The 17,500-nt window shown below is 47.8% G+C and overlaps 2 protein-coding genes across 3 annotated transcripts in view; both read right to left on the reverse strand.

Moving 5' to 3' along the window:
- Window positions 1-4,110: 4,110 nt before the first annotated feature.
- znhit1 (zinc finger, HIT-type containing 1) lies at window positions 4,111-8,986 on the reverse strand. Of its 2 annotated transcripts, none has more exons than XM_075450770.1 (6): window positions 8,866-8,986; window positions 8,163-8,260; window positions 6,063-6,138; window positions 5,900-5,982; window positions 5,652-5,821; window positions 4,111-4,547 (listed from the first exon to the last, which is right to left on the reverse strand). In XM_075450770.1, exons 1-6 carry the CDS (start codon window positions 8,888-8,890, stop codon window positions 4,526-4,528), a joined length of 474 nt encoding a protein of 157 aa, XP_075306885.1. In that variant the 5' UTR covers window positions 8,891-8,986; the 3' UTR covers window positions 4,111-4,525. The 2 variants fall into 2 exon arrangements, with proteins under 2 accessions (XP_075306885.1, XP_075306886.1); XM_075450771.1 differs by having other exon boundaries at window positions 5,900-5,979; window positions 8,866-8,985.
- Window positions 8,987-10,096: 1,110 nt separating this feature from the next.
- The window catches only part of plod3 (procollagen-lysine, 2-oxoglutarate 5-dioxygenase 3), a 17,140-nt gene continuing 9,736 nt past the window's right edge, over window positions 10,097-17,500 (reverse strand). Inside the window, exons 7-19 of the mRNA XM_075451030.1 lie at window positions 16,937-17,034; window positions 16,617-16,718; window positions 16,338-16,469; window positions 15,637-15,758; window positions 15,297-15,401; window positions 15,101-15,226; window positions 14,876-15,017; window positions 14,210-14,323; window positions 14,055-14,126; window positions 13,864-13,968; window positions 13,630-13,776; window positions 12,603-12,728; window positions 10,097-12,516 (exon numbers count right to left, since the gene is read on the reverse strand). Of these exons, the coding sequence (XP_075307145.1) occupies window positions 12,361-12,516; window positions 12,603-12,728; window positions 13,630-13,776; window positions 13,864-13,968; window positions 14,055-14,126; window positions 14,210-14,323; window positions 14,876-15,017; window positions 15,101-15,226; window positions 15,297-15,401; window positions 15,637-15,758; window positions 16,338-16,469; window positions 16,617-16,718; window positions 16,937-17,034 (1,547 nt within the window). The 3' untranslated portion in view covers window positions 10,097-12,360. The remainder of the gene's footprint in view (window positions 12,517-12,602; window positions 12,729-13,629; window positions 13,777-13,863; window positions 13,969-14,054; window positions 14,127-14,209; window positions 14,324-14,875; window positions 15,018-15,100; window positions 15,227-15,296; window positions 15,402-15,636; window positions 15,759-16,337; window positions 16,470-16,616; window positions 16,719-16,936; window positions 17,035-17,500) is intronic.

Below are 17,500 nucleotides of genomic sequence, written 5' to 3' on the forward strand. Positions count from 1 at the left end.
ACCTTTGAGCTCTGACCTCAGTCACCTGAACAGGGACTCAGCTCCTCCCACCCACAGGCTTTACCTTTGAGCTCTGACCTCAGTCACCTGAACAGGGACTCAGCTCCTCCCACCCACAGGCTTTACCTTTGAACTTATATGAAACATCCGGCGTGCTGGACTTCCTGCGCCGGCGCCGCCCGTCTGGCGTTTGAACAGTCGAGGAAACACACAAAGTTCATGTTCGTGTTTTAAACTTTATTTCATCGTGAGCACCTTCACAACAAACTCAGCTTCCTGTGATCTGCAGCTTCAGATAAACGCGGTCAGGTTCATCCCGTAGGATATCTGCAGCCCATGTTTTATATATTTTGTATTTTTATCTGCCAATTCAGATATTTGTCATTTTATTTGGATCTTATTCACTTATCCATCTGTTTATACAGGTCTATGTATACCGGTGTGTATATATATTTAGTTTTACTGATATTACCATATTTATCCTTTCACACATTTATTTATTTGTTTGTTTTCCTTTGCTTTCTATCTGAATATATCTATCTGCTGGGGCTAGGTGCCAGAGGGATGGGGGTGGGGGGGCGGATATCTGTTCTGTGATACATTGAATCTATATCTGCAAATAAAAAAAATACACTGTAATCGTTATTGTATGGAACTCTATTGTTTATTATGTAAAACTCAATAAACAGATTGTAAAAAAAAAGAATATCTGCAGCCGCGATGGGGGCGTGGCTTCACCCAGGGGGCGGGGCTTCACCCAGGGGGCGGGGCTAAGTCAGGGCTCAGTGTGCTGATGGTTTCCGGCATCAGATGTTTCAGAAGTCAGTTTGAGGAGAATCAGAGTCTGTGGCGGACCGAGCTCCAGCGGTCAGCGAGCAGTCCTCCGATTGGCTGGTTTTGCAGTGGGGGCGGAGTCAGACACCTGGGGGGGTGAATAAGAACAGCAGCGTGAGACAGACGACCTTCTTTAGACGGCTTCTGTGAGCCCTCGTCTCACTCACCTGAGCTCCTCGTCCTCGCCCGGAGAACACGGTGGTCAGGCCCTTTTTGGCGGGAACCTGTCGAAGGGAACGCCGGCCGGACTCCTTCAGCTCCGACAGCAGCGCGGGACTCGACAGGGACAGATGTGCTGCAGACAAAAGCAGGGGTTCCATTTCATACAAATCTGACGCCTCTAACACAGCTTTTTTAAGTATATTTTTTATTCAAGAAAGCACAAAGTAAGATTCATTTAAATACAATATCTTGAATTGGATTTGTTTTCTTTTTAACAAACAGAACCCACAACACCCATATACTGCTGTAAAGGAAGAAAAAACACACATATAAGCATAGATAGCAAAGTTAAATAAATGAACAATGCAATAAATTAAATAAATAAATAAAGGGAAAAACAGTAATAAGGATAGTAGTAATGCTAGTAAAAATTTAAGTGTCCATACAGTGATGAGAAAATTGAGAAAAATAAATAAACAATAATAATAATAAAAAAAATAATGACAGACAATGGGAGCATTTCATATTCAAGTACATGTCAATAATTAGGCAAGATTAAATATATATCTCAGGGCTCCGTAGGCTTATGGAAGGGTCTTGAGATTTTTAAAGTACTCAATTAGAGGGTCCCACATCTTGTGAAATCGTCTTGTTGAGCCTCTAGAAAAGTATTTAATTTTCTCTAATTTCAAGAAAAACATTAATTCAGTGAGCCAGACAGACACTTTGGGTGGTTCAGGGGATTTCCAACGTAAAACAATATTTCTACGGGCTGTCAAAGAAGCAAAGATGCAAAGATGCAAACGCGTTCATCTTATCACTGGGTAGCATGAGCTCATCAACCAACACCTCAAAGATGGCCGTATGTGCAGACGGTTTGACTTTGGTGTTAAATGCATCATTTAGTATTTTACAGATAGATGACCAAAATTCAGTTCACTTAGGGCAATTCCAGAACATATGGGTCATATTTGCCGGAGCAGAATTGCAACGCTCACACCCGTCATCGATGTCGTCGTAAATTCTTGAGAGTTTAGATTTAGTGTAGTAAAGCTCGCCGCTTCCAACTCAAACCTTTAGCTTCATTTTTATTCATTTTGTCCCAGAAAATAAAGAAAAATGTTCACACTTGAAAGTTGGCGCCTTTAAACGCTCCACCTTACCTCGCCTGGTGTTCGGAGACGGCGAGGAGGAAGAGGAAGAGGAGGGGCTACAGGACGAGGAAGAGCAGGAGGAAGGGGGGCTGAAGGGGGGCGGTGGAGGGGAGGCGGGGGAGGCGGGGACTCTGGAGTCGCTGGGAAACTGAAATCTGCTCCGACACTCTGCAACAGAAGACGAGATGAGACGGGTCAAATGTGTCGGACCCCCTGGTCCCGGTCCAGTCTGACCCCCCGGGTCCCGGTCCAGTCTGACCCCCCGGGTCCCGGTCCAGTCGGACCCCCGGGTCCCGGTCCAGTCTGATCGGTCCAGTCTGACCCCCTGGTCCCGGTCCAGTCTGACCCCCCTGGTCCCGGTCCAGTCTGACCCCCCTGGTCCCGGTCCAGTCGGACCCCCGGGGTTCTGGCCCTGACTCTGGAGGCTCTGACACCTCTCAGAGGTCAACGCGTTCTCACCTTTCAGGAACTCAGCCTGCAGCTCTGGACTCTGCAGAGACAGATGAGGAGGAGGCGATGAAGAGGAGAGGAGCCGAGGGTTCGGATCAGCCGGCACCGAGGACGGCGAGGGCGATGAGGACTTCATGATGGCGCCTGCAGAGAGACGAGGAGGAACAGCTTTAACTGGAGTTTAGAAACAGTTTCTGGACTCAAACACACGAAGAGGAAACACGTTTCAGTCATTCAAGAGAACCCAGAGACTCAGACCAGATGTTCTGGGGGAACCTTTAAACCTAAAAAACACCTTAAAGGGACAGTTCGCCTCTTCTGACATGAAGCTGTGTAACATCCCATATCAGCAACATCATTTCTGAACATCTTCTTCCCCCCTGCTGCGTCCTGTGAGCAGAGTTCCAGCCTCGTTTTGGTGTTGATGAAGGTAGTCCGGCTAGTTGGCTGGGGCTTAAAAACTAAAGCCTTCCTATCACTGCCTGCTGTGCAGACCGAGCAGCAAAGCGAGGCTGGAACTCTGCTCACAGGACGCAGCAGGGGGTAAGAAGATGTTCAGAAATGATGTCGCTGATATGGGATGTCATACAGCTTCATGTCTGAAGAGGCGAACTGTCCCTTTAAAGCAGCACCACGCAGATTATAACCGGGCCAGAACCGCTGAGGTCCCACGGGCTTCAGTAACCGACCTGGTGACGCTCAGCTACCTTTGAACCCTCGGCTCCACACGACCAGGCGGTCAGAACCGGTTAAACCGGTTAAACCGGCTAACCACCGGTGAGCAGGCTGCACCCTCTGGGGACGGACAGAAGAAGAACCCCCCCCTCCCAGTCCTCCCAGTCGCCCCGGTTTGTACTCACTGACTGGTGCGAAGCGGCGGCTCCTCTTGGCGGCGGCGGCGGCGGCGTCCTTCGGGACAGAGTCTGCGCTGCCACTCGGTGTGAAAGCTTCACAGTTGAACACACGACTCAAAAGTCCACATTAATGATTGACGTGTTTTATGAGGCTGTTGCCATGGATACCAGGAATGGAAAAAAGGGTTAATGAGCTGGACTTTTACCCTCCTTCAGGCCTCAGAGGGGTCACAGACGGGACGAGGAAGCAGTCAGACAGACTCAAACTGTTAAAGGTCATTTAAAGGTCATTTAATGTGGAAAGGTCATTTACATTACAAGTAAGAATGTGTTTTACATCAGAAGATATTCATCAACAAAACAAGTTTGGTTCCAGTCACAGGAGCTCAGAATCAGTTCAGCAGCCGGAATCCAGACAAGTTCACCTGTACAGGTGTGTGTGTGTGTTTATGTCCACCTGTACATGTGTGTGTGTGTGTCCACCTGTACAGGTGTGTGTGTGTGTGTGTGTTTATGTTCACCTGTACGTGTGTGTGTGTTTATGTCCACCTGTACATGTGTGTGTATGTGTGTTTATGTCCACCTGTACAGGTGTGTGTGTGTCCACCTGTACAGGTGTGTGTGTGTCCACCTGTACATGTGTGTGTATGTGTGTTTATGTCCACCTGTACAGGTGTGTGTGTGTCCACCTGTACATGTGTGTGTATGTGTGTTTATGTCCACCTGTACAGGTGTGTGTGTGTCCACCTGTACATGTGTGTGTGTGTCCACCTGTACAGGTGTGTGTGTGTGTGTGTGTTTATGTCCACCTGTACATGTGTGTGTGTGTGTGTGTGTTTATGTCCACCTGTACAGGTGTGTGTGTGTCCACCTGTACAGGTGTGTGTGTGTGTGTTTATGTCCACCTGTACATGTGTGTGTGTTTATGTCCACCTGTACAGGTATGTGGCTTCTACAGTTTAAAGTCTTTCTGTGAACCTCTGAACTTTATTGTCCAAAGCGTCCTGACCAGGACGAGCAGGTGATGACGCGATGCCTCCTCTGTCACCATGGAGACGAGCCGGGTGGCAATTAGAGTGTCCACTTCAAACACCTGCAGAGACAGAGAGCGATTTGTTCTGACGTGTTCTCATAATGTTCTTAAAGCAGCACAAGAGAAGGGCTGTGTTCAAAACTGCATACTACATACTGCATACTTCCATACTACATACTGCATACTACATACTTCCATACTACATACTGCATACTTCCATACTACATACTGCATACTTCCATACTACATACTGCATACTTCCATACTACATACTGCATACTTCCATACTACATACTGATCGATCAGACAGTATGCAGACCGTTTACCCACAATGCATTTCGCTCCTGCCCGAGCTGAAATCAGCCGGCCTGAAGCTGATTTCCCTTAAGCTCTAAACTCTGTAAACTTTAGCAACATTTGAAACATTTTCAGGTGAGAAAGTAGTCGTTTAGATCCCCAACGTGTTGAAAACCTGACAAAATACCGGCTGTTTACAGTTTTGTTCCCACGAATTCGGCGCTACTAAAGCTAGCCACAGTGAGCTAACGCACTTCCTGTTATTTTCACAAAATAAAATACCCGTTGCCTTTTATCATAGGGAAAGCAGTTACCATACAATTGGTGCTTTTGTTTTGAAAACAGGAAGTGAACCTACCCTCGTTGTAGCTAGCTTGAAACTGCCGTTTTGACAGGAAATGACGATCGGCGACGTCACGTTACGTTGCATCTTGGGTAGTTTGAGTATGAGTAGTAACCTCATGATGCATACCCAACATTTAGAGAATCTAGTATGCATCCGGGAACTTCTCACTTACTCAAACTCGCATACGAACTCAGAAAGTTAGTCGGAGAAGTATGCGGTTTGGAACACAGCCAAGGTTTTTAACCTTAAAGGAGGGTGGGGGGGCGGAGTCACTGCAGTTCAGGGCTTTGCTTTCCAACATGACAACAAACTCTGGCTGCACACCTATGGAGCTTACCTGGTCTCACTGTGAGGGCTTACCTGGTCTCACTGTGAGGGCTTACCTGGTCTCACTGTGAGGGCTTACCTGGTCTCTCTGTGAGGGCTTACCTGGTCTCTCTGTGAGGGCTTACCTGGTCTCACTGTGAGGGCTTACCTGGTCTCACTGTGAGGGCTTACCTGGTCTCTCTGTGAGGGCTTACCTGGTCTCTCTGTGAGTGCACAGACACCTGGTGCTGCAGTAGCGCCCCCCACAGGTGGTGCAGGTGTAGTGTGAAGGGAACCCGCAGACGCAGCAGAAGTGGCGGGGGGGCAATGAGGAGGGGGAGGCCGCCGCAGACAGGTAGTTGGGCTCCGGTTTCTCTGCCAGGTTCTACCAATCAGAGAGCAGAGGCGGGGTCAGCTGACTCAGCGGGTCAGGGGGCAGCAGGGGGGCAGCTGTGGGACTCACCTCTTCCTCCAGCAGCGTGGTGAAGTTCTTCCTGAACCGCTGCTTGAAGTGGTCGCCCCTGGTCTTCCTCTTCTTCTTCTCTGCTGGCGACGAGGACAGAAAACGTTCAGCACAGACACGAGGACGCCGTTCAGACAAAGATGGCCACCGATCTGAGTCTCACCTGGTTCCTCCGTCTCACTGAAGGCGGGCAGGCGGGCCGTGGGCCCCGCGGGGGGGAGCGAGGACAGAGGGTCGTCCTGCAAACACACAGCAGCAGAATCAGGAACTACACACACTCTCATTGGGTGCTGACCTGTCAATCACACTGTAGCCCCGCCCTAACGCCAACAGGGCTGTGTTCCAAACCACATACTTCTCCTACTACTCCTACTAACTTTCTGAGTTAGTATGCGAGTTTGAGTAAGCAGAAGTTCCCGGATGCATACTAGATTCTCTAAATGTTGGGTATGCATCATGAGGTTACTACTCATACTCAAACTACCCAAGATGCAACGTGACGTCGCCGATCGTCATTTCCTGTCAAAACGGCAGTTTCAAGCTAGCTGCAACGAGGGTAGGTTCACTTCCTGTTTTCAAAACAAAAGCACCAATTGTATCGTAATGACTTTCCCTATGATAAAAGGCAACGGGTATTTTATTTTGTGAAAATAACCGGAAGTGCGTTGCTCACTGCGGCTAGCTTTAGTAGCGCCGAATTCGTGAGTTTAGAGCTTAAGAGAAATCAGCTTCAGGCCGGCTGATTTCGGCTTGGGCAGGAGCGAAATGCATTGTGGGTAAACGCTCTGCATACTGTCTGATCGATGAGTATGTAGTATGCAGTATGTAAGTATGTAGTATGTAGGTATGTAGTATGTAAGTATGTAAGTATGAAGTATGCAAGTATGAAGTATGTAGTATGAAGTATGTAGTATGCAGTATGTAGTATGCAGTAGTATGACGTATGTAGTATGCAGTATGTAATATGAAGTATGTAGTATGTAGGTATATAGTATGTAAGTATGTAAGTATATAGTATGTAGTATGTAGTATATAGTATGAAGTATGTAGTATGCAGTATGTAGTATGCAGTAGTATGACGTATGTAGTATGCAGTATGTAATATGAAGTATGTAGTATGTAGTATGAAGTATGCAGTATGTAGTATGCAGTATGAAGTATGCAGTATGTAGTATGTAGTATGTAGTATGCAGTATGTAGTATGCAGTATGTAGTATGCAGTATGTAGTATGCAGTATGCAGTATGAAGTATGAAGTATGCAGTATGAAGTATGCAGTATGAAGTATGAAGTATGCAGTATGTAGTATGTAGTATGCAGTATGTAGTATGCAGTATGCAGTATGAAGTATGAAGTATGCAGTATGAAGTATGCAGTATGCAGTATGTAGTATGCAGTATGCAGTATGTAGTATGAAGTATGTAGTATGCAGTATGTAGTATGTAGTATGCAGTATGAAGTATGCAGTATGAAGTATGTAGTATGCAGTATGTAGTATGCAGTATGCAGTATGTAGTATGCAGTATGCAGTATGCAGTATGAAGTATGTAGTATGAAGTATGAAGTATGTAGTATGCAGTATGTAGTATGTAGTATGCAGTATGTAGTATGCAGTATGTAGTATGCAGTATGTAGTATGCAGTATGAAGTATGAAGTATGAAGTATGTAGTATGCAGTATGCAGTATGTAGTATGAAGTATGCAGTATGTAGTATGAAGTATGTAGTATGTAGTATGAAGTATGAAGTATGAAGTATGTAGTATGCAGTATGAAGTATGCAGTATGTAGTATGAAGTATGTAGTATGCAGTATGTAGTATGAAGTATGCAGTATGTAGTATGAAGTATGTAGTATGCAGTATGTAGTATGCAGTATGCAGTATGTAGTATGAAGTATGCAGTATGTAGTATGAAGTATGTAGTATGCAGTATGTAGTATGCAGTATGTATTATGCAGTATGCAGTATGAAGTATGAAGTATGCAGTATGTAGTATGAAGTATGTAGTATGCAGTATGTAGTATGAAGTATGCAGTATGTAGTATGAAGTATGTAGTATGCAGTATGTAGTATGCAGTATGCAGTATGTAGTATGAAGTATGCAGTATGCAGTATGAAGTATGTAGTATGTAGTAGGTGGTTTGGAACACAGCCCATCTCTGTTACTCTGTGGATGCCTTCACACCAGCACCAGAGTTTTTCTCCTCTGATGATCCGTTTCTTTGGGCAGGTGTGAAAGCTCATCTCTGTTTCAGGGTTCGGTACCTGGAAGTTGTCTTTCTCCAGAGCTTCCAGCTGCCGGTTCAGTCTCCTCTGACGGGTCGCTTCATCCAGAACCCGGCGCTGACCGGCCTCCACGCGGGCTGACACACACACACACACACACACACACGCACGCACGCACGCACACACACACACACAGAGTCAGTCAGTCTGAAAGTCTACATTTCATCCTGTGGCTCAAGCCAAACTGCGCTGTAAAATCTCACATTTTAACATTGGTCTCCCGTTTAATCGTTGACTTGAGCATAATTAAACATTTTCTGTCAGTTTGTCAAATGTTTGGACGTTAAGTTAAAAACGGCCGACTGCTGCCGCCTAGAAAATACTTCAATAAAACATTGTTCAGCTGAAAAGAAAAAAATATATAAGGGTTTATTCTAAATAAAACCAGCCTTTTATATGACGTATGTATCAGCCGAATGTTCCATTCTTTTATGGAAATCATTAAAAAGTTATTGTTTTTTTTACAAACAGCATTTATAATTCAGAAATTCGGAATTCCGTTTAATTTAAACGTTTCCGCAATGAAACGCGGAGCGGCGGCGGCCGAGCGGAGAAAAGAGGCCCCAGAGGAGCGGCCGAAGCGTCTTTACACCTCATACCGTCTGATGTCCCTCACACACAGGTGTAAGCGGCGGCAGGCTCGCGTTTTATCCGGTAATCTGCCTAAAATACCGAAACCTACCAGAAGTTTTCTTCTCCAGCACCATGTTGTCTGATCGGCGTCGGTACGGCGGGCCGCTGAGGTCAAACCAGACGGAGCGCGAATAACACAACAGCAGCCGACGTTTTAACTCCGTTTTAGGGCAGATTAAAGGATTAATGTACTTTAAATGATAAATTTTATAAATCATTGTGATTTAAAGTGGTGCTGCTAAGTTTTTTGCCTCCGAACATTATTATTAGAGCATGTTTGCCACCTGGTGGTCAAACTACAGCAACAAACAGAAGAAACGTCTCTTCCATGGATACCTGAAATAAAACCTCACTCTTACCTTTGAGCTGACGGGAATGAATGAAACGGTGACACAATAACTGGGAAAAAAAGAACTTTCAACTATCTTGCACATTTTCAAGTTTCCTCCTGAACATCAAGATTTCAATCTAAATAAGTTTAAGTCTGCTTTGGTGAGTTTTTAATGACATATTCAGGGAAAATGGCTCTGGTGAATATGTTGTTCTTGTTCTGCTCGACCTAACCGCTGCTTTCCATACAGTGGACCACAATATTTTACTATCTCAGACAGAACCATGTCTGTAAACTTAGCTGGTTCTGAATCTTCCACTGCTCCTCTACTTTATGGTGTTCCACAGGGCTCAATCCTCAGTCCCCTGCTTTTTTCTCTTTATTTGCTTCCTTTGGGCTCAGAAAGCATGGGATCTCCTTTCATTGTTATGCTGACGACAGTCAAATATACATGCCACTAAAAAAAGGAGCCTTATCGATCAAGCCCCGACTTCTTTGTCTTGAAGACATTAAAGCCTGGATGACTTTAAATTTCCTAAACTTTAACGACCAGAAAACAAGTGGTGTTTTTTTGTCCCAGCAGCCCCTGTGAAACATCCCTTATTGATCTGACGTCTTATTTGAAGCACATCACCCCTATCCTGGCTTCTCTCCACCGGCTGCCTGTGCATTTTAGGGTTCAATTTAAGATTCTTTTATTTGTTTTTGCCCCATCTTACCTCTCTGAGCTGCTCCACCCATATTCTCCCGCTCGTTGCCTCAGGTCAGTTGATCAGCTGCTCCTTGAGGTAACGCTCTTATGAAGTAGTAGTAGTAGTTGTAAATTATTTAAATTTAGGACCAAATTTATTCAAAATTCATAAAGGATGTTCCTGCCAACAGAAGTCTTGAAGGATTTCCTAACCCGGCTTCATCCCCCCAACATACGTCACAAACCTGCGACAGTCAGTTTCTTCATAAAACTTTATTCAGTCCGTCTTTAACAAATAATTTAATGCCATTTGTACAAAGCCAGAGAGCTGATTCTTCGTATAAACAGAGGACTGCAGGTGTCAGGTGGAAACCTCACCGACACTAAAATATGGAGTTAGATCCTGATGGAAGAAAAAAGTAAAGAAATACATTTAAAAAGCATGGAGAATGAAATATAAAAAGGCCTTTAGTGTTTCCCCTGTAACAGTTTAAAAATACCACAAAGTGGAGTCTTATCAGACCGAAGCTTCTCCTGATGCTCATCAGAACTCATTCACTCATCACTGGTTCACATTCACTGTTTAAATTAAAAGGGCCTCACACTCACAACCGAGCCATCTGATTGGTCAGGAAGCAGCTGATGTCATGGTAACCCATGAGGTGAGGCGTTTGTGTGGTTTACGGTTGATTTAAAGCCGGAACATTTTGAGTAAAAAACTAAATCGACGTGCAGAGAAACCTCCGGAAGAAAAGAAAGCATCCAAACAGCCGACGGTTAACAAACACACACACACATGTGGAGTGTGTTCGGTTTGCATAGTTCAGGATCACATGTTAAGGCAACGCGGTGACTGAAGGTTTTAACTAGGGATGGGAATTGATGAGATTTTTACGATTCCAATTCCATTTTCGATTCTGCTTAACGATTGGGTTCTTTATCGATTCTCATTTGGGGGAAAAACCGGTCGATTAGCATCAACTTTGTTTAGTTTAGAAGCAACACGAGTCATGACCTTACAAACCCAACAACGGTGAGGTCCACATTGGTCTATCCTGGCCTGGGTAATTTAACTCTTCCTGCTCTGGTGAAAGGAGAAGCTGGAGGTAGAGGTGAACTGGGGGTAGTACCACCAGCCTCTGGCTCTGAGCCAGTCAGGCTCTGTCTCTCATGATTTCATCTAAATGTAATGCCTGAGAAGGCATTCATTTAACCTTAACCGTTACTAACAGCAGGTTTTACAATCAGGAAAATGGTGCTAACATGATAGGCAGTGTTTGTTAGTTAGTTACCTGCAGTGTTAGCCGAGGACATGCTAACGTTGCTAACGTTGCTGGGTTCAGATTCACCAATGTTAGTCCGGAGCAGATCGAAAACGTGACATTCATTCATAGTTATTGCATGTTGGTAGTATTTCCTCCCTTTGGTGAAATACTCACTTTGCAAGTTGCCCTGTTGTCGTCTTTTTTAGGGATGTGTAACCAAACTTTCCAGCGTTTGTACCGCTTGGGCGCCATGTTTACAGCACCTCCAAATCTGAGACCACGGTCCTCGGCCGGAAAAGGGTGGAATGCCCTCTCCGGGTCGGGAATGAGATCCTTCCCCAAGTGGAGGAGTTCAAGTATCTCAGGGTCTTGTTCACGAGTGAGGGACGAATGGAGTGGGAGATTGACAGGCGGATCGGTGCGGCGTCTGCAGTGATGCGGGCTCTGCATCGGCCCGTCGTGGTGAAGAAGGAGCTGAGCCAGAAGGCGAAGCTCTCGATTTACCGGTCAATCTATGTTCCTACCCTCACCTATGGTCACGAGCTGTGGGTAGTGACCGAAAGAACGAGATCGCGAATACAAGCGGCCGAAATGAGTTTCCTCCACAGGGTGTCTGGGCTCTCCCTTAGAGATAGGGTGAGAAGCTCGGGTATCTGGTTAGGATGCCTCCTGGGGCATCTGGTTAGGATGCCTCCTGGACGCCTCCCCGGTGAGGTGTTCCGGGCCCGTCCCACTGGGAGGAGGCCCCGGGGAAGACCCAGGACACGTTGGAGAGACTATGTCTCTCGGCTGGCCTGGGAACGCCTCGGGGTCCCCCCAGAAGAGCTGGAGGAAGTGGCCGGGGACAGGGACGTCTGGGTCTCTCTGCTTAAGCTGCTGCCCCCGCGACCCGATCCCCGGAGAAGATGATGGATGGATGGATGCTGGCTGCACGTTGCGTGGTGACGTCATTCGCGCCCACTGGAATCGATAAGAGAATCGTTTGCAAAATTGCCAAAACGATTCCAAGGAATTGAAACACTGGGAACCGGTTCTCAAAAAGAACCGGTTCTCGATTCCCATCCCTAGTTTTAACACCTCAAGGAGACTCATAATGCCCAGCAACGATGCCTTCAAGACCTCAAAATCAGACGTGCTTTTATGACGCCCGCTTGTCTGAAGTTCTAAGACGATGCATTCAAGGTCACGACATCTCAGTCTGTGACCACACACTCATTCACACACACACATGCACATGCACACACACACGTGGTGTGTTTATGGGTCCACGAAGGACACCATGATGTATCTGGTGCCTTTGGTGGTGGGCAGGCCCTCGTGGTAGTGCGTCAGGCGGCCCGGGTGCATGAAGGACCAGCCCTTCCTGGGAGACTCCACCTTACAGTCGTAGCGCAGGAACCTGCAGCCTCCACCCTGTAGGCGGACAGATGTTTACAGATTATCGGCTGAATAAACCTGTTGCGGTAACCTGAGCGTGATCGGCTCAGCGGACGCCGTACCTCGTAGTCCACGCTCTTGCTGTTCAGGGCGATGTTTATGGTGAAGGTGGAGGAGTCGTGATGCGGGCGCAGCGACGGCTGCTCGTCGGGGCGGTAACGCACCACAAAGTTCATGATGGCCTGGGCCTGCGTGTGCACAGGAAACAGGATTGTAACATCGGGACTGTACCAGGTGTAAGGGTCTGGACTGTACCATATGTAAGGGTCGGGACTGTACCAGGTGTAAGGGTCGGGACTGTACCAGGTGTAAGGGTCTGGACTGTACCTTGGGGTAAGGGTCTGGACTGTACCTTGGGGTAAGGGTCTGGACTGTACCTTGGGGTAAGAGTCTGGACTGTACCAGGTGTGAGGGTCTGGACTGTACCTTGGGGTAAGAGTCTGGACTGTACCAGGTGTGAGGGTCTGGACTGTACCTTGGGGTAAGAGTCTGGACTGTACCAGGTGTGAGGGTCTGGACTGTACCATATGTAAGGGTCTGGACTGTACCTTGGGGTAAGGGTCTGGACTGTACCTTGGAGTAAGGGTCTGGACTGTACCTTGGGGTAAGAGTCTGGACTGTACCTTGGGGTAAGGGTCTGGACTGTACCTTGGGTAAGGATCTGGACTGTACCATGGGTAAGGATCTGGACTGTACCATGGGTAAGGATCTGGACTGTACCATGGGTAAGGATCTGGACTGTACCTTGGAGTAAGGGTCTGGACTGTACACTTGGGGTAAGGGTCTGGACTGTACCTTGGGTAAGGATCTGGACTGTACCTTGGAGTAAGGATCTGGACTGTACCATGGGTAAGGATCTGGACTGTACCTTGGAGTAAGGATCTGGACTGTACCATGGGTAAGGATCTGGACTGTACCTTGGAGTAAGGATCTGGACTGTACCTTGGAGTAAGGATGTGGACTGTACCATGGGTAAGGATCTGGACTGTACCTTGGAGTAAGGATCTGGACTGTACCATGGGTAAGGATGTGGACTGTACCTTGGAGTAAGGATCTGGACTGTACCATGGGTAAGGATCTGGACTGTACCTTGGGGTAGTATCCAGGGTAGAGCTTCTCGGTGACGGGGACGATGTACTCTTTGAGGAATTTGAGCCACTCCTTTTCAAAGCCGACCTGGTTCATGTGGATGTCGACAGTCGGGACGTTTTCATAGCCGCCGGTGAGACGCTCGTCCTGATCGAACACAGAAAACACAAAAACGTTTACCTCCCGGCACTCTTCTCTGTCCGTCTTTGGCAGACTTTCTGAAATGTGGCGCACCTTGTGGTTTCCTCCGGACCACTCGCCGTGGTCCTCCATGGTCTCGACCATGTGATCACACATCTTTTCAGAGAAAGCTGGGAACCAGTACACATCTGGACAGGGCTGAAAACAGACAGGATTCCATTACACCCCAGATGTCCTGAGCTCAGTATAGGTCATCTGGACTGCTCCATGTTGGATAAATTCACCTGCTCCACAAACTTCTCGTCCTCCTCAAAGATCCGGGAGTAGTTCTCGTGGATGTACTTCTCCCTCCAGTCCTGCAGACACACAGTTACACACTCAGCCCGGGCTTTAGTCCATCACCTTTACTCCATCACCGGTTGGTGTGCGTCGCACTCACCATGGGGTTGTCGAAGATCTGCCACATGTCCGGGTGCAGCTTGGACGTGTTGAAGTTGGTAGACGCCACCAGGCGACCGAACTCATCGCGGTTGGACACATACATGAAGATGCCCTGTGGACACACATGTGGGTTATGCTCTGTTTAAATGTCCCACCCTGGGATCAGGTGCTACACAACTTGTTCTTAACTAGTTCTTAACTGGTTCTTAACTGGTTCTTAACTAGTTCTCAACTAGTCATTAACTAGTTATTAACTGGTTCTTAACTAGGTCTCAACTAGTTATTAACTAGTTCTTAACTAGTTCTCAACTAGTTATTAACTCGTTCTTAACTAGTTATCAACTAGTTCTTAACTAGTTAAGAACTAGTTAATAACTAGTTGAGACCTAGTTAAGAACCAGTTAATAACTAGTTCTTAACTAGTTATCTTGAATGGTTGTTTCCTCTTATTTTGTGGATTTTTATGACCCATAAAAAGTGTGTAAAGATGTGAAGTTCTGCCCCATTTCTTACTTTATACGATTTTATATCACACGGTGTCATTATTTATGGAACAAAAACTGTGTGTGAGAAACTAAGTGAACCCTTCCTGCTTCCATAGGAACTCAGAGGGTCAGCAGCAGCCACAACACGGATGTAATAAAAAGCAGAAAACATCCCGTACCTGGTCCCGGATGCTGCTGCAGAACACCATGTCCGGGTCCATGCCCTCGTTCACGTACAGGCTCACCTGGGACAGCTTGGAGCGCAGCACGCTGCCTTTGATCAGGTACGTCTGGGTGAGGTAGGGCACGTTCCACAGGCCTCTGCGCGCACACACACACACACAGCTGTAAACATCTGGCGGTCAGAAAGGCGACGCCCCCCCCCCCCTGCGAGCGGGACTCACATCCTCTTTCCCTGCACGATCTCGATGTAATCCTCAGACCTGGAGTAGAACCCTTCGGGACTCAGAGCGCCCCAGAAGTTGCTCCACAGCTTCCCGTGTTTGGACAGCATGGGAGCTATGACCGACCTGAGAGAGAGACATGGATGTTACCGTGACGACACACGCGTGAGAACACCTGAGGGCGGAGCCGACGTACTTGTTTTCCTCCATCAGTATCCTCAAAGTGTCGGGGTTGGTCAGGGCCACGTCCGAGTCGATGCTGAAGAAGAAGTCGCAGTCTGGATCCTTCTTACACGCCTCGCTGCTCACATGCACACGCACACGCACGCACATACACACGCACACGCAGACACACACATATACACACACACACACACACGGAAACACACACAATAAGATTCAGTGTTCCACACAGATCACAGTCACCTGAAGCTTCGGCTCCAGATTTGGTGAAGTTCTGATCCAACAGGTTCTGTGAGATCCTGGTGGTTCTGCCCACCAGGATCAGGCTGAAGCGGACTTTCTGCCACACTCACACTGCCATGGTTCTGGCCTTGGCCTCCTGGAGGTTCTCCTCGGGTCCCACCAGCACGGCCTCAGGGAACAGAGACCTGTGGCGCTCCCAGAAGCGCTGGATGTGGCGCTCGTGGTACACCACCTGCACACAGAAAATATATGTTTGGGATCATGACGGTGGCTTGCAAAAAAAGCCATCACTAGGAAATGGATGAAGGCAGAGGAGCCTAAAAGGGAAGATCGGGTTGACGTAATGCACAATATTTATATGATGGAAAGGTTGACATTTTCCATCAGATTAGAATCTGGCAAATTTAAGAATTACTGGAAAAATTGGTTGGACTTTGTTTCGTGCATTGAGGTCAGATGTTGTTGAATAAAACTCCGGGGACAGGAGGAACCCTTACATAGCTACAGATTGTATATAGTTCATTTGCAGGTAAATTTAAATGAGAAGAAGGAACAGTAAATGCCAGGTACTGAAAGTGTTAGGGCAGGTTGAAATACATAAAGGAAAGAAAGGTTATAATGCTTCAACACAGATACAGAATGTGGGAACAATAGTTTGTTGAATACGGGAAGGATAACGTGAAAAATTTGGAATTGTGGTTGTTCACCTGTATGGAAAACAAAAACTCTCCAAAAAGAACCCTCCAGAACCCACCAGGTGTGTGTTTCTGCAGGAGGAGCGCATGTGTGTGTGTGCACGTGCACGGCTTACGTTGTTGTGGATGAAGAGGCGGATCCTGGCGGTGGGGTAGTTCAGCGTAGCGAACCGGTCCAGGAACTCCTCCATAAAGGGAGTCGGGTGTTCGATAAAAACAGCGACGTACACCAGCGGCATCTCCTGGTCCTGAACACATGCACACGCACACGCACACGCACACACACACACACACACACACACACACACACACACACACACACACACACACACACTTCAGACACCCTGCAACACAACACACGTCCTCCAGTGACATCATCAGGTGAGGGCACCTACAGGTACGTCGTTGAAGAAGACCAGGTCGTCGTCACAGTTTCCGCAGCCGTTCTCGTAGGTCCACGCCGTCGGGACGTAGTTGGCGAGGTAGTTAAGCTGCAGCTGCACGCACACACACACACACACACACACACACACACACACCTGATCAGACTTTAATGCTTTACACAGTGAAATCTGAGCCACGTATATAAAATTCCCACAATGCAGTTGGGTTAGGGCCAACATTAAAGCTCAATTTGAAGCGAGAGCCGGTTTTGTCCTTAATCATCCCACTGAGAGCCCTCAGGTGCTCTGGGGGCCTGTGATTGGCTGCTTACCTTGGTGGGTCCGTTGCCGTGGATGATGACAGGAAGTGTGTCGTAGGCGACGTTCCTCACTCTGACCTTTGCCCTCTCAAACTTCAGCACCACCTCGTCTGTGAGACACAGTAAAGCACGTTAGAGCGACCTGCTGACCCCTGCAGACCCCTGCAGACCCACACTGACCCCTGCAGACCCCTGCAGACTGACCCCTGCAGACCCCTGCAGACCCACACTGACCCCTGCTGACCCACACTGACCCCTGCAGACCCCTGCTGACCCCTTCTGACCCCTGGTGACCCCTTCAGACCCCTGCAGACCCCTGCAGACCCCTGCTGACCCCTGCTGACCCCTTCAGACCCCTGCAGACTGACCCCTGCAGACCCCTGCAGACCCCTGCAGACCCCTGCTGACCCCTGCTGACCCCTTCAGACCCCTGCAGACTGACCCCTGCAGACCCCTGCAGACCCCTTCAGACCCCTGCAGACCCCTGCTGACCCCTGCAGACCCCTGCTGACCCCTGCTGACCCCTGCAGACCCCTGCTGACCCCTGCAGACCCCTGCAGACCCCTGCTGACCCCT

This window comes from Odontesthes bonariensis, chromosome 19 (assembly GCF_027942865.1).
Source record: "Odontesthes bonariensis isolate fOdoBon6 chromosome 19, fOdoBon6.hap1, whole genome shotgun sequence".
NCBI lineage: Eukaryota > Metazoa > Chordata > Actinopteri > Atheriniformes > Atherinopsidae > Odontesthes > Odontesthes bonariensis.

Bases quoted from the DNA above. Each gene is read 5' to 3' on its own strand.
- znhit1 (XM_075450770.1), bottom strand. From the start codon at position 8,890: ATGGTGCTGGAGAAGAAAACTTCTG. The intron at 6,139-8,162 runs GTACCGAACCCT...GTGTGTTTGCAG, and splicing joins TGGAGAAAGACAACTTCCAG to GACGACCCTCTGTCCTCGCT. The intron at 5,983-6,062 runs GTGAGACTCAGA...CCTCGTCGCCAG, and splicing joins CAGTGAGACGGAGGAACCAG to CAGAGAAGAAGAAGAGGAAG.